This window comes from Octodon degus, unplaced genomic scaffold (genome assembly GCF_000260255.1).
Source record: "Octodon degus isolate 3935 unplaced genomic scaffold, OctDeg1.0 scaffold00008, whole genome shotgun sequence".
NCBI lineage: Eukaryota > Metazoa > Chordata > Mammalia > Rodentia > Octodontidae > Octodon > Octodon degus.
This window is the reverse complement of record NW_004524584.1, coordinates 7844129-7861486: the sequence shown is the minus strand read 5'-3', so window position 1 is coordinate 7861486 and position 17358 is coordinate 7844129. Positions and strand designations below refer to the sequence as shown.

Here is a 17358-nt window from a genome sequence, read left to right as displayed (position 1 = left end):
GCCCCCAGATTTAAGTGAATAAGTGATCAAGGACACATACAAATTATCTCAATGATACCATTTTAGGATAAAGGTGACTGACAGATGAGTAGTATAAGAAAACATATATGGCACCTATATAAAAATATAAATATTAGAATATAGTTCTTAATAAGCAATAAACTGTCAGATACAGGCTTAAAGAAATAAAAGGATATTTTGAAAACTCTATAGTAGTGCCATGTGGAAGGTAATACTTTCTGGCTGGGGTTGGCAAACCACAGATAAGGAGCCCAAACGGGTCACAGACTGTTTTTAAACAGTCTTGGAATTAAGACTCTTACATCTTTCAATAGTTATCAAAACAAAACAGAGGGCTTCTGAGATGGCTCAGTGGTCTAAGGCACCTACTTAGAACAAGCTGAGCTAAGCACAGGGACCGGGGTTCAATCCCCCAGCACCACATGCCAGCCAGCCCTGCCCCCTGGTGGGCTGAGCCGGCCACACACACACACACACACACACACATAAATAAATTTTAAAAAAATTTAAAAAAAAAACAGAGTATGTGACAGAAACAGACTGCAGCGATAATTCCTAACATGTTTACTGTTTACCCCTTGTAGGTAAAAACATTCACCCTGCATGGAATTCCAAAAAGCTGGACGCTATTCAAGGATTCACTCACTGAAGCAGAACATGGTGGTACATGCCGATAATCCCAGCACTTGGGAGACTAGGGTAGAGGGGATCGCTGAGAGTTTAAGGCCAACCTAGGCGACATAGTGAGTTCAAGGCTAGCCTGAACTACTTAGTGAGACCCGTCTCAAAGAAAGGATATGCACATCCAGGCAGGCACTGTGCCTAGGTTCTTATATTAATGAGCTGTTAACTATGAAATTAGAATTAGAGATACATTTTTTTCCTCCAAAACAAAACTCAGATTTTAAGAAGATTCTACAACTTGTCTTGTCACACAGTTATAAATGAGAAATGAGATATGGGAAGGGGACAGTTACATGTCTTGGTAAACCAAAACACATTGTTCACCATATAAAACAAGAACAATAACACCTAATCATGAAACTAAAAAGATTACGAAAATATTAAACAAAATCACATAAGCTGTGTGTGCTAGGAAGTGTTTCTTGTGATTATTAAAGTACTCTTTAAGATTTCTGAGGATAAGAAAATTTCTAGTTATCTTTAGGGTTTTTTTTTTTTTTTTTAGGAGCAGGGATCAAACTCAGGACCTTGCGCTTGCCAGGCAGGTGTTTATGTCACTGAGCTATCTCCCAGGCCCAATCTTTAGATTTCATTATGATGCACATTAAAGTTGCAAGAGTAAACATTAAAAATATAAATAGTACATGTAACTTCTAAATCTATAGAGGAAAAGATATGGAGTTCAGAATTGGATTCAGGATTAAAAGGAAGGGGCTGGGGAGATGGCTCAGTAAAATAAGTGCTTGCCTGGCAAGCTCAAGGGCCTGAGTTCAATTCCCAGTTCCGAAAAAAAAAAAAAAAAAAGGAGCAGGATTAATCTATCCAAAATAAGACAAAAACAATTGTAAGGGGTAAGGGGCTAGAGGGTGGAAAAATGGAATAAACAGCAGAAAATGAAATAACACTAACATAAAAGAGTATACAGTGGTAAACTTCAGAAAGCAACCTATATTATGTATATGAGAAATACATATTCCCTTGGCCAACTATGTCAATGGGTTTACTGACTAGAAAAACTCTTGTTCATGTGAACATGGAGACATGCGTAAGAACAACCTCAGTGTTTCTAGTGACAAGAGACATAAGAAAAACATCACAGTGGAAAAAGCAATAAACTATGGCATACCCATCTGGATGTAGTATATTCATAGCTATATACCTAGATTAGATAAGTACTTTTTCTATTAGGTATAGGTGGGTAGTAGAAAAAAATACCAGGTATGATTTATGTAAGTTAAAATAGATACAAAGTGAAACTATACACATATTGTTTAGACATAAACATGAAACAGGTAAGAAAAAATGAAAAGGGATTCCCTGGAGGCTTTGACACGATGGTAATTCTATTTTTTATAACTAGATAACATGACTACTCATCACATTATTCTATCTTTTTAGATATATCAAATATTTCATAAAACATTCTATGTTTTATAAAAGAAAGAAAAAAAGTAGCTCCTAACTCTTCACTGGCAATTTACCTTACCACACTGGAAAAACTACATGCTGAGGTGGGCTGGGCATTCACAGTGTAGCACCACAGGCATTAAAGACCTCACTAACTCACTAAGAAGCATTTGTGACAAATTATCACAATCTTACATAGGCAAGCAATGCTCATATGTGTAACAGACCCAACCAAATGGAGCCAGTTGGCTGAAGACAGCAGAAGATTAAAGGGTTCAGAGCTCAAAGGCCTTGCCTGCTCAGAAAAAAATTTAAACAAACCTTTAAGAGAATAAATAGGTTTAACTCAAAATCCTGGCAGAGATTATATATGTATCTATGTATTCAACTACTAGAGTAATTCTTAGAAACAACCCCTAGAAATACAAAAGTATTTCTTACCTACTGTGGAGTCGTTGTTTAAGTACTGAGAGAGCAGGTCCTCGTCAGCTTGGTCATGCATTTCATTGGGAGCCAAGTCTTTCTTAGAGAAGCTGCTGTTCTTTTTTGGAAGAGCTGTTTTACTCGCAGGCTGGTCTGAAGCAGAAATTTCTACTGGCTTGTAGCTGGCATGAATATACATTTCTTCAGGAAGCATGTAACCTTTACTAAAACACTCCAGCAACCACTGTGCTCCCACTACATGAGGCCTGCAGAAACAGCATGGAGTTATACATTAGTTCAGGCTATGAAGAGCAGCATCCCACTTCCATGCAGACTCGTGGCGCACGGACAGTCTCAACAATCGTTATACTAGTAGAACTGCTTTGAATGAAAAATTGCGACCTGTGTGCTGATTTATTCCAAAACTGCTTCAATTCATCATCATAATCTCCCACAATAACATGAGTTACATCTTCATTAAGCTGATTAAATCGAACTCCACCTCCACTGTTAATAAGCCTTCTCAGTTTATCTAGTTTTCTGCCACTAAAACCGCAAAGATATATCTGCAAAGAAAGAAAATACTTGCTTTAGACTGATATACATAAGATGTTTAATTTCTCAAGACACAAAATTAAGAATTAACAATCAATATAAAAAAATAGATGTTTAAATCCATTATGTCCAAATAAAATAATCTCTGTACATTCTAGGACGCATTAAGAAATCAATTGTGTTCTGAAACTTAAAAAAAAATCCTGTACAATCCTATAGCATTATTATCTTTCATAGCAGATGCCTGATAAGTTATTTTGTAGCTTTACTTTTTTTTTTTTTTTTTGCAGTACTGAGGTTCGAACTCAGGACTTGCACTTGCCAGGCTTGTACCTTTAAAGAGAAATGAAAATCCAGTATCTTCTGAATATTGATACATAGCAATTTACAGTTGTGCAAGCCATTTCTTAAACTGTGATTGTCTTATTACCACTAATTTTTGTCTTTTTGATACAAGGTTGCAGTTGAGGCTGGTCTAGAGTTCACTTTGTAGCTCAGGCTGGTCTCGAACTCACAACGATCCTTCTGCCTCAGCCTCCTAAGTGCTAGAATTACAGGCATGCACCACGATGCCTGGCTCTAAATTTTAAAGTAATTATAGAAATAATACTGTGGCTGTATTTCCAAGTATCTGGGCTTGAATCACTATTCTCAGCTGGTACTGATTGACCATGCAAGCTAAGTTCCTCAACACATTCGCATCAGCTTGAACCACGCACGAGTGGTACATGCCTGACTATCCCACAGGTGACCTGACCCATTCAGCAGTGAGACATACAAATTAAAACATCACTGTGAATGTGTTAAGCTCTTTAGTTTTCTTACCTATACATTTCTTTTTCAGAGTTAATTAAACCAATATACATAAGGGCCAAAGAATGCTTTGAGGACAACATGCGCGGTAATAACCTAGTAACTAACCCCAGGACCTGATGGCTTCACTGATGAACTCAATAAAATTTTTAAGGATGTTATATTATCAATACTCCTTCAAAGAAACTGAAAGGGACAGAGTGCTCTCAAACCAGTTATGGAAACCAGTATGACACTAATCCCCAAACCAGATAAAGAAATCAAAAATTTCTTTGAAATTGAAGAAGAAAACTACATCGGCCAATCACCTTAATGAATATAGATGCAAAAATCCTCAACAAGGTATTAGCAAACAGAATGTAGCCCATTATCAAAACAAATCATACATCATAATTATGTAGGTTTTATCCCAGAGATGGTTTAATGTATGTAAGTCAACAAATGTAATACATGACATAGACAGAAGCAAGGAAAAAGCCATATGATCATACCAACAGATGCAGAAAAGGGTTTAGACAAAGCTAACGTCCCCTTCATGATAAAAACCTCGATGAAAAAGGAACAGAAGGACCACACCTGAATATGACAAAAGCTATATATGACAAACCAGTAGCCTAGCATCGCACTAAATGGGGAAAAACTAAAAGCACTGCCCTTAAGATCAGGAACAAGACACAGATGCCCACTATCACCTCTTTTACTGAACATGGTACTTGAAACAGCCACAGCAATTAGGTAAGACAAAAAAATAAATAAATAATAAACAAATAAATACACACACACACATACATATATGAAAGGTTACAAATTATCATTATTTGTAGATGACATGATACTCTACACAGACAAAAAGAACACCAAAAAATTCTTAGAATAATGAACTTTAGCAATGTAGCAAGATACAAGATCAATATACAAAAATAATTAAATTTGTGTACACCAATAATAAATAGGATAAGTAGGAAATTATGAAAATAATTCCATTCACAGAACCTTAAAAAAAACCCTAGGGGTTAACCTAATAAAGGAAGTAAAAGATCTCTACAAAGAAAATTACAGAACTCTGAAAAAAAAGTCTAAAGAAAACATGAAAAAATGCAAAGATGTAGGCAGAACTAGTATTAGCAAAATGGCTGTACTCCCAAAATATTATAAAAATACCAACAGCATATCTTACAGACCTAGAAAAACAAAATTCTAAAATTTATATGGAACCAGGAGAGACGCAGAAGAGAAAAACAATTTTGAGCATAAGAGCAAAGTAGAAGGCAATATAATACCTGACTTCAAGTTACACTACAAAGTAACAGCGATAAAAACAGCATGGTAGTGGAACACAAACAGATAGGGAGATGACAGAACAGAATTAAGGAGACAGAGACTTCCCCAAACACACTCAGCCACCTGATCTTTGACAAAGGGACCAAAAGCATATGTTGGAGGAAAGACAACTGATTCAACAAGTGGTGCTGGGTATACTGGTTAGCTATGTACAGAAGACTGAAAATGGACCCTCAGCTCTCACCATACACAAAATTAAAATAAAAATGGATCAAAGATCTAAACAATAAAAGAGAAACATTAAACCTACTGGAAAAGAAAATAGGTAAACACTCAAAAACAAAGATGTAGGAAAAGATTCAAAACAGAATCTCAATTACACAATGAGTAACAGCAAGAATCAATAAATGGAATTACATCAAACTAAAAGTTTCTTTTTTTTCCCCATAATTTTATTGAGAAACAAATAGTAATGAGAGAGTTTCAAACCAAATTGGTAGGACAGTTTCAATAATTAACATATTGCATACATTCTTCCTAGTGGTTAATGGCTGTACAAGATGCGGACATGATATTCTATTTACAAACACCATTAGAACTAATCCCTCTATTCATTAAGAGAATGTAACTATATATCTATCCTATCCACTTTGAATACACAGATACAAAATGGACATGCATCTGTAGCCCCTTTTTTTGTTAAGTTCTGTTATTTGAACATTATAGGTGTGTAAACTCAGCAAATTATTCTAAAAGAGTAAAGTAGTCCATGATAGTATTGGGTCTTCCACTTCACTGGCAATGTCAGAAATTGTTGACCTGAGTCCCCTACAGCTCAACATAACAGCATGGCTTTACTTCCTATAGTTCGTTTTTATACTTTTCTGCTGGATGGTTAAGATCAAGATAAAGCAAGACCTATGCAACAAGAATAGCTTTTGGGTCTGATAAGGTCAGTGAAATCCCAAAACTAAAAGTTTCTATAACGCAAGAGAATCAACAGCAGAGTGAAGAGGCAACCTACAAAATGGAAAAAAGAAATTGCCAGCTACTCTTTAGAGGACTAATACCTAGAATATAAAAAGAACTAAAAAACAAAAATTATACCACCTAAAAATAAAGGACCAGTCAAAAAAATGGGCAAGACAAATGGACACTTCAAGAGAAATAAAAATGATCAAACAAAGAAAAAAATGCTCAACATCTCCAGCCATTAGAGAAATGCAAATTAAAACAATGCTAAGATTCCATCTTATTTCAGAAAGAACAGCAATCATTAAGAAATTAGGGCTGGCCTGATAGCTCAGGGACTAAAGCTTCTGCTTAGGTAGAGCACAGAGGCCAGGGTCTGATCCCCAGTGTGCAGTGCTGGCCACGCCCCCGGAGGCACAATGATGAGATGGCGATTGAGACTGGGCATGGTGGCATGCGCCTTTAATCCCAGCGCTTGGGAGGCTGAAAACAGGAGAATCACTACAAGTCCGATCTATGTAGTGAGAACCTGTAGACTCTGTTCTAAATACAAGAGAGAGAGAGACAGACAGACAGACAGACAGACAATCAATCAATCAATCAATCAATCAAACAATCAAATGCTGGGGCAACTCATTTAAATCCCCTCCTTCTCTCAGGAGCTATTCTTATTCCCTATTCCCCTGTTCCTTTACACCAATACATTTACCTCTTAAAAAACAAACAAAAATGCTGATGAGGCTGTGGTCAAAAAGGAACCCTCCTTCATAATTAGTGGCAATATGAATTAGTACAACCATTATTGATTTCTCAAAGAACTGCAATTAGAAATCCGTATGACCCAGAGATCCTTCTGCTGGGTATCTTCAAGAGCTAAAGACATGATACTACAGTGAAGCATGTGTACCAATGTTTATAGCAGCAGAACTCATAACAGCTAAATCCTGGAATCAGCCTGTACACACATCAACATACGACTGGATAAAGTATCTATACACAATGGACTATTCCTCTGCTATAAGGAATGACAGATTTTAGACATTTGCAGGAAAATGGACATACCTAGTAAATGTAATGTTGAGTGAAATAAGCCAGACAAATAAGCTTAAATAGTACATGGAATCTTCATTTGACTGAGGGACAGTACAAAGAGAATAATAAAGATGGATACAAGGGGACAAGGAGATCGATCCCTTTTTTCCCATGGGATACATCCCTTTTTTACAAGGGACAAAGACGGGAAGGAAAAATAAGCAGAATAAAGATTTGCTATGCACGGGAACCTAATGACCTCAATTAATGTAAGCATTATAGGCCATTATATGCTGAGATTAATACAGGTGGGAGAAAGTGAGGGAGGGAAAGGGATTTAAAAAAGACTGCTTAGGCAGATGCAGGGGCTGGGAGTTTGATCCCCTGGCCTGCAGTGCCAGCCCTGCCCCCAGGGGTGCGCAGAGACAGCGATTGAGACTGGGTGTGGTGATGCACACCTGTAATCCTAGCACTTGGGAGACTGTAAACAGGAGGATCATGAGTCCAACCTACGCAGTGAGACCCTGTACACCCTGTCCTAAATACAAAAAAGAAGAAACAAGTTGTGATATGTGCACGTAACCACTTCCCAAGATGACTGTAAACTTCATAAACTAAACACATACTAATAAAACTTTTAAAACTCATTTAAAATCATTCCTTTACAATCTGTTATTTTGTAATAGACATCTGAAGTATTTTGTGGCTTTAAACAAAACAGAAACCAGATTAGTCACTTTACAACTAGAGATACATTAAGTCATTTTACAACTAAGGATCATACAATATATGACATTTCCAATGTGAGACTTAGAAAATACTTACGTACTAAAAGTACACTTATTTTTGTGCACTGAGGATTGAATCCAGGACCTTTGCACTGAGCTACATCCTTGGTTTAAAAAAAAAAAAAAATTAACTTCTAAGAGATCTCCCTAAGTTGCTAAATTGTCCAGGCTGGGCTCAAACTTGTGATTCTCCTGCCTCAGCCTCCCAGAATGCTTGGAACATGCTACCACACCTGGTCTAAACATTTAAACAACCTAAGAGTACTGAGGCGTCTCCTGAGTAGAAAGACAGACTCTGGTGTGGATAGCATTTGCTATTTGTTTGACTGTGAAAAAGAATATTAATCCTCTTAAGTTTTAACCTTAAGATAGTACCTATTAAATTACTTGTGGGATTTGAGATTATATACAATATAATAACATGAAATTATCAACAGTATTAACTTTTTTTCTTTAAATGAATCTAACACGTTTATTATCTGATAATCTGAACAATTTAAAGATAGTATCATGTAACACAATAGCCACTGTTGAATTTCTATTACTTTGTTTAGTGAAATCTTGTATTGTCTACTTTTTTTCTATCACTATTTCCTATCCTTTAAAAAAACAATATCAATACATTGTGAATACTTAATAAGGGATATCTGTAAATAAAAATCTAATAAGTGGTTCAGAAATTAGAATTTCAAAGCACAATAGATTACTGCAACTGAAAGTGTTCAGACAAAAGTTGAATCAGTTTTGTAGGCTAACAGAGAAAGGTACATCCCAGGCCAAGGGAGCCTTACAACTGGCACAATGAGGGCATCTTCTTTTTTTTTTTTATTTTAATTTTTTTAAATTGAGAAATAAATATGAGTGAGTTTCACAGCTGATTAACAGGACAGTTTTGATAATCAATACACTGTACATTGTTATCTTCTTAGTGGTTATCCATAGTACAAGAAGCAGACAGGATATTCTGTCCAAACACTGTTAGTAAACCTCTTTCTTCTCTTTGAATTAAGCGAAAGTAGCTGTAAATTTATTCTATTTTGTATATATAAATACAAAATGATCATTCCTTTGTATCTTCTTTTTTAATTGTCTGTCAGAGGTGAATATTCTATTGGCATCTAAATACTATAGGTGTTTGAATTCAACTAAACAATCTAACACTGTCTAGCAGTCTATAATATTAGTGGGTTACCCTCAGAAGTTATTTTGACTTGAGCCTTTTACAGCTCATTGTATTAATATGGCTTTACTTTATATACCTCATTTTTATACTTTTCTGCGGGATGGTTAAGACCAAAATATAGCAAGACCTATATAACAAGAAATGTAACTTTTATATCTGATAAGGTCAGCCAAGTACCCTCAGGATTTATCCTATAGAAGGGCATCTTCTTGACATAGCAGATAAAGTCAAACTCTGAGGGGCCTACCAACTCAAGTGAAGAACTGCGCGAATAGATCATTACTTTCTACATTTATTACAAATAAAGATGTACCCAGGGGCCAGAGAGATGGCTCAGTAGAATAAACACTTGCCTGGCAAGCGCAAGGGCCTGAGTTCAATCCCCGTTTCCAAAAGAACAAAAAACAACAAACACGTACCCGACAACCATCTAATAAATCTTCAGGTGCTTGAAATGCACTGATGTCCAGATTTTCTAGGTTTTCGAGTGAAGATTCCAATTTGCTATTAAGAACTGAACTGCATATGGATTCATTTATACAGCTTCCATTTATGTTGGAAATATGGCTGACATCTGAAAGAGTACGGCCTACATATTTTAAAACAAAGTATAAATTTATGAAGGTGGAATACTCATTACATATTTTCTTCTAAGTTTCCCCATACCCCAACATCTAGAAACAATTTCCAAATTGTTTTTTGTCTTTTGAGACAAGATCTTGCTATATCATTCAGGCTGTTCTTCAACTTACTATGTAGCCCAGGCTGGCCTGGAACTCAAAGTGATCCTTCTGCCTCAGCCTCCCAAGTCTGGGATTACAAGTGTACACCACCACACCTGCCAGATTCAAAGGTTTTTAACAGAATCTTGGTGGCCAAATGTGAAAAGGACAAATAAAATTAGGTCTCTTGTTTGATTTCCATAAAATGAAATCACTGGCCCTAAAGTCCAAGAAACTTATATATGAAAATAAATCTTAGATGTATTATGCACATGTACAAACTGCCCACAAGGAATGTAATCATTATGTATTGCAAACACATACTCATAAAAAATAAAATCTGAAAAAATAAGTTTGTAATATTTTGCCAATGCGGCACTTACAACATAAATACTTTTCACAATGATCATGATGAACTAAAATAATGTATTAATATTTGTGCCGGGAAAGTTCTGAAAAATTCAGAACTTAATTCTTTATCTATTAGTATTTTTAATGTTTTTGATCACCTCTTGCACTATTATCAGGGTATCAGACAAAAGCAATTACTCTAAAAAGAAATTTTAGAAGCAGTTTTGGACAAATTTTTCATATGACTACAATTTAGCTTATTTCATTATATAATTAAGCCTAGAAGCACAGGGAAAAAATCAGAAATTCTCTACTATATTTCAGTGATATTATTAACAAATCAAAATTTTTTAAGTGCTTATAATCAAATCTAAGGTCTTAAAAAATGCTAGGAAAGCATTGTACTACTAAGCAACATACTCAGTCTAACTTATCAATCCTTAGTATATGGAAAATCAATTCCTTGTTTTTATCTCAATGGACTTACTCTCAGTGGTGCTGATCTGACCAGTGGGAGTTGAAGTATCAGGCAGAGTCTTTGCTTCTAGTCTAGGTTCTGTCTTGTATATGGACTCATCTTGACAAAAACCTTTCTCAATACTATCAAAAAACCACTCTGTGGACACACAGTGTACATTCCATCTCTTGGCACATTCATATTTCTGACCTAGTTGTGTTAAGAAAAACAGAAAAATGAAGAAATAAATTATAATAGGTTATTTTCTTACCTAAAACAAAATCGAAGGTTACTGGTAACTAGTCTTGTTTTTACATGCTACACTATATAGCATGCTAAAAAGCAAAAATTCAGGTCATTACCTAATCATAGTTTTGTATTGTACACAAATACACATTCAGTGCCAGGTTTATCTTCTTGAAATAAGACAGAGGCAGCGACTGTTGAGTAACTGGTAATAACGAACTTGTTTGCATAAAAGCTTCATCATTTAATTTCTTTAGGCCAGTTCCTTAATCTATAAAATGAGGCTAAGTCAAAACTATGTGGCTTTTTAACAAACATGCTTAAGACAACTGTGAAAATTATTGTGCAATATACTAAATGCTAAAAGGATTTATTCTAATCTCTAAAGGATTCTATGTAAAATAAGAATAGGAAAATAAATAATTGCTAACTTGTATTATCCCACCCACCCACCCCAAAACAAGGTCTTGCTAAATTGCCCAGGATGGATTCCAACTTTTCATCTGCCTTGGCCATCCCCCAGCCTCCCTCCCCCCGGAGCTGAGATTGTAGACAGGGGTACCAGCTTGTTGGGGGCATTCTCAAGTCAATGGATGAATTATTTTCAGATTCAGAAAACTAATAGCAGTGTCAACTCTACTCACAACTGTCACAACAAAAATTCTGACTTACGGGTAATTACCAATCAATAGGGACCTTGTGCTTGCTTACCCACTGAGCTATCTCCCCAGCCCTAATATTAACATTTGTTGTCAAGTTTTATTTATTTAGTTAGCTTAGTAAAACAGTACCAATATAAAAGGCACAATAAAACATTAACAAAATTTTCTCATCCATTTTTATGAGTACTATTAGAACACATTACACAAAGTTCAAAGAATATCAAAATGAATGGTAGTTGTAAAGAATTATCACTAACGTAGTTTACTGTTTTACTTCTTTATGACTGTAAACCATTTTGAAATTAAAATTCTTGTTCATTCAGTCAAACTAATTCGTTCAATTAAATACAAGTTCAAGTTTTTTAATTAATTGTTAGAAATGCCACTTGAGTTTTCTGGTTATGAACTCTTCTTTGAATTATTTGGTAAGTTTGGGGATTTTTTTATTTTTTTTGCTCATTACTAAAAGATCTAATAGGTTAGACTAAAACATCATGGAAAGCTTTGGATTTTTGATATTTATTCAGTGACACAGATAGACATTAGGATGGTCATGAAATTTTTCTAAGACTTGTGTGACCCAAACTATCTTACATAATAGTAAATCAGAAAATACAACCTGTTCTGTAAAGATTATAAAATGTTCAATCCTAAAGAACAAAAATTCCATTTATCCATTTGTAAAACACAGGTTTACCTTTTGGTTCCTGCACAATCAGGTGTGTACATTCATTCATTTTCAACTGTCCCATGTACTGGCCTCCATGCTTGATTGTGAGCTGCTGAACTGTCTTCCTGTCCAAGCCACACAAACCAGTCACACAGATCACACAACCAAGAAAAATAGGACACCTGAAATCGTCCATGTTTACATCAGTATATCTAGTTATTTTGCTGGAGAAAACAAGAAGGAATAAAAATACATTAAACATACCAGATCGTTTAAAATTTACCAGAAGCATAATGACAAACCAAAATATCACTAATGCTGTCCTCATTTCCCCCAAGTCCTAGAGAATGAATCCCTGGCCCTCCCACTCAGCTACAACCCCAGCCTCACCCTACCCTCTACCTTTTTGAAATAGAGTCTCAAATCACAAGTTGGTAGGGATGGCATCAAACTTAAGATTCTCCTGCCTCTGTCTCCCAACGTACAAGGATCACAGGCATGTGTAACCAGGCAGATTGAGTTCATTTTTTAGAAACAATTTTTAAGAAAAGGAGAACATTCAGTATTATACTCACCTAGTTCAACACAGTACCTCTAATAAAAAGTAGTATTTCAGTTATAGTCTTTCAAATAAAGCTGCTTCAAGAGGAAAACGCTATTTACGTTAAGCCCTTGCTGGTCTTTAAACAGCAAGGTACATCTTTCAATAAGGTATATCTTTCAAATATATAAGCCCAGATTGCTACTTAAAAATGGATGCCTACTAAAAAGACTTTTAAATTCTTCCATTAGTCTATAACTAAAAGCAATGATCATTTGCAGAATATCAATAAAAATGCCATCATTCTGTTGCTGTGTTACACAGTAAGCTAATGAAGCAGTCAGTCTGAGAATGGAATGCCAACACACATGGAGATACATGTATGAGGCGCAGAATGATGTAAAAAACAAGCCCAAAAAAATGCTGAGAGAATGTTCAAACCAATATGATTCCTTGCTACCTAGACTTTCAGTTGTTAATTAACTTCCAGGAAAAACTTGAGCACACCCTCTGAGAAAGGCTCTAACCTCCATAGGGGAAAGTACAGCATCTTGCTTGTTCCCTACATACATCTAACACAATTCAGGCCTGGTAGGCAAATTAGGCCCACTGTTCATGACTCTTCACAGCTCAGCCGACAGTTTGTATATTCAGTCTTGCATGTGCCCCCTTTGGAGGGAAGATGACTCCCAAAATGGCTATAATTTGTTCTCCATCTTCATGCATGGTCAAAGTATGACAATGCAACACAAGAACTAGAGCTGGAAAAATGATTTTCTCAATGATTTCAGAAACACTGCACAGAACAACTTTATCAAAGCACTTACCTTCTGGCCAGTGCAAAACCCATAGCCTGTTCTACCATCAACTTATACCCTGCTTAAGTGGAAGACCCAATACTATTATAGGCTACTGGACTCTTAGAATATTTTGCTGAGTTTACACACCTATAATACTCAAAATAACGGAACTTAACAAAAAAAGGGTATACAGATGTATGTCCATTTTGTATCTGTGTATTCAAAGTGGTTAGGATAGATATATAGTTACATTCTCTTAATGAATAGAGGGATTTGTTCTAATGGTGTTTGTAAATAGGATATCATGTCCGCATCTTGTACAGCAATTAACCACTAGGAAGAATGTATGCAATGTGTTAATTATTGAAACTGTCCTACCAATTTGGCTTGAAACTGTCTCATTGCTATTTGTTTATCAATAAAATTATGGAGAAAAAAGACAACTTATACCCTGCTTATAGATTCTCTTCTGTTTTTTTCTGGAAAGAATGATGACCCTATTTTTAATTCTGAACAACAAATCTAAAACATATCATAAAACTAAGATTATGTCAAAATAACAATACATTTTTTTCAAGTCTATAAAATAAAAGAGGAAGGGGAGGGGAGGGGGACAGAAAAAGAACTGAAGAGATGTGATGCACATGTACCAATCCCCATGATGACTGTAACCATTATGTCCTATAAGCATGTATTAATAAAAAATAAGTCTATAAATACATAAATATCTGTCTTACTTCTCTTGTGACTTCTCCCAAAGAGTTTTTATCCAAGAAGGAAGCAAAATGGGTTTCTTTAGATTTGCAGCAACTAAATATTTTTTGCTACCAACTTCTCCTGCAACAAGATGAGTTACTGATACATTAAGGTCTCTGTATACTCGTCCTCCCATCATTTGTACATAGTTATGAACTTCTTCCTGCAGCCCCAAAAGAAAATATATTAATACCAAAGCAAGCAATCTTTTCTATTTTTACACAAGATTTCATAAATAGCTTCTGCTGTTGACAATCTAAATATAAGTATTTCTCACTATTATAAAGTTAATCAAACTACTTCTTGGAAAATTGATATGAATTATAAATTCAAGAATAACTATTTTCCTAGTCATAGCACAATGTTTCATTGAATGGACAAAAAATACAACAGTGTGATCCACATGAGATTATACTGCCTAATGACATCACAGCCATACTGTAAATTTGTGTAAGAACACGCAACGACATAATCACAATCACCTCGCTATACTTTTCTTATCACCATTGTTTAGGACAGGCAATTATTTCTTCTTCCAAGTCGATGAATTTACTAAATTATGTTGGTCCTATAATAAAGATTATAGTTTCATATAGCATTTTTTAAAGATATAAATTGTGCTTATATATTTAAATATATTTTGGGGTTGAGGCGATAGCTCAATGGCATAAGTGCCTGCCTGGCAAGAACAAGGTCCTGAGTTCAATACCCAGCACCAAATCCCCACCTCCACACACACACCATTTTTTAAATCCTCCCGCTTTCTGAGACAGTCTCACATAGTAATTCAGGCTGGCTTTGAACTTGAAATGATGCTCTTGCCTCAATCTTCCAAGTGCTAGAATTATAGGCATATACCACAATGCCTAGCTTCTCCTAGAATCCTTTTTTAAAGATTATTCATCTACGATGGAAAAAATGTGATTCAAAAACAATCTGTAATTGTAGGCAGAAAATTGAGCTTCCTTTTAAGTCAAAACAAAAAACTTCAATTACCCAATTTTCAGCAATTTATTTACAGAAAAAAATATGCACTGTTGATTATTGCATGAATACAAATACCAAGTGCACAGTTTTAAGGTTTTTTTTTTTTACTATAGTTAGTACAGGGTCTATAGGGTCTCACTACACAGATCGGACTCGTGGTGATCCTCCTGTTTTCAGCCTCCCAAGCGCTGGGATTACAGGCTTGCGCCACCATGCCCAGTCTCATTCATCCTCTCAGCCTGCCCTGGGGGTGGGGCCAGAAAGGCATGTTGGGGATCAAACTCCCATCTGTGCCTGCCTAAGCAGGAGCTTTAATCCGCTGAGCTATCTGGCCAGCCCTGTTATTTCTTTTTTTCTTTATGTATTCAGTACAGAGTCTACAGGGTCAGACTCCTAGTGATCCTTCCATTTTCAGCCTCCCAAGGATTACAGGCCAACACCACCACACTCACACATCTAAGCATACCCTTGGGGCAGGACCAGCATGGCACACCAGGGATTGAAATTTTTTAAGTTATTTCTTATGCAATGAAAAGTTAAGTGTGGAGATAAATAAATACAGAGTGATATTCAATACCTACCCTTTTCTCTTTATCCAAGCTTGTACAAGATACAGTTACATCAGACATAACCATATTGTACACTGGATATTCAGCTCTTGGGACACAGTGCTGGTACTGGATACAAAATAAGACCACTTGGGGTCCAACAATTCTGCAGCTAAGCTACAAAGAAAGAACATTTTAATGTATTATATTAAAATGGAAAAAGACTACCACTCTTACAAATTACATTTGGTAACGGTTACAATTATTTACAGAAGTTACTGACTACTGTAGAAAATCATCAATTTGTTAAAAACAAAAAAGTCTATTAATTTCTCAGACACAGTATATATGCATGCACCAAAGTAAATTAAATAATACAAGTGTCAAAAGAACTTCCAAGAGCTCTTTACTTAAAACTGTTATCAAAATTTTAACCTCTGACACAAACACAACTGTGATGAAATAATCTTATGCTAGAAGTATACTTTTATACATTTCAAGTGAAGTATCCAAGCAGTGAAGCAGCTTAAATGAGTAAAAGCCTATACTAAGTCTCTCTAAAAAACCTATCACGTTACCAAAAGCCGTATTATACAAGGCAGTTTCTACATTTGAGTTGTAAGTACTTCATATTTCTGCATCTTGTTAAGGAAGATCAACAATGACAGGACAACCTAAAACAATGACTTTTCATTTTAATTGATACTGAGTGAAGAAAGCCGACATTCTTACTCAACATGAGCACAGAGCCAAACTAAAAAGCTCACAGTTGCCAAAGTCACTTAAGTAGATTTAAATATCTACAAGAAAAGAACTACTATCAGCCATTAATAAGACAATAAAGTTTTTGATACTATTGACCATGACAAAAGGAGGCTAAAACCAACATTGCTCTTGGAGGGTGTGCACAGACCTTCCATAAATTGTATAGATACTGCATCTACCTACTCGGCTACGTTTTCTTCTCCTTCAAACAAGAACCACTTCTCTGTAATCTGGGTGGAATTATAGCCAGTTTACTTTTATTTCAATGCTTCTCTCTTGTCCAGACACCAAAAAGTGAGTCAGTAGACTCTAGAATCAACAAAAAGAAATACGATGGCTTCTTGATATGAAATGCTCCCTTCTAAGATAATTTTCAGACCTGATACAAGGTAGAAAGGTACTAAAATTCTGTGTTCAAGAGCATAAAGAAAGACAGTAAGTTAATAAGCACTATATTGAGGTCTTTTCCTACACTATTACTTCTCACTGATATATCTTACAATTTGAGTTTTTTAAAAATTTTATTTATTTATTTGTGTGTGTGTGTGTGTGTGTGTGTGTGGCCCAGCCCACCAGGGGGCGGGGCGGGCTGGCATGTGGTGTTCAAGAGCATAAAGAAAGACAGTAAGTTAATAAGCACTATATTGAGGTCTTTTCCTACACTATTACTTCTCACTGATATATCTTACAATTT

General features: G+C 35.6%; 1 protein-coding gene across 3 annotated transcripts in view; it reads right to left on the bottom strand.

Annotated features, from left to right (window-relative positions):
• Topbp1 (DNA topoisomerase II binding protein 1) overlaps positions 1 to 17358 on the bottom strand; it is a 64475-nt gene that overhangs the window by 44138 nt on the left and 2979 nt on the right. Inside the window, exons 2-9 of one of the 3 annotated variants that reach the window (XM_023706597.1) lie at positions 16848 to 16973; positions 15933 to 16076; positions 14346 to 14527; positions 12295 to 12491; positions 10720 to 10899; positions 9579 to 9748; positions 2938 to 3101; positions 2554 to 2801 (exon numbers count right to left, since the gene is read on the bottom strand). In XM_023706597.1, coding sequence (XP_023562365.1) covers positions 2554 to 2801; positions 2938 to 3101; positions 9579 to 9748; positions 10720 to 10899; positions 12295 to 12491; positions 14346 to 14527; positions 15933 to 15986 — 1195 coding nt within the window. In that variant the 5' untranslated portion in view covers positions 15987 to 16076; positions 16848 to 16973. The remainder of the gene's footprint in view (positions 1 to 2553; positions 2802 to 2937; positions 3102 to 9578; positions 9749 to 10719; positions 10900 to 12294; positions 12492 to 14345; positions 14528 to 15932; positions 16077 to 16847; positions 16974 to 17358) is intronic. The other 2 variants (XM_023706591.1, XM_023706596.1) reach the window with 2 other exon arrangements.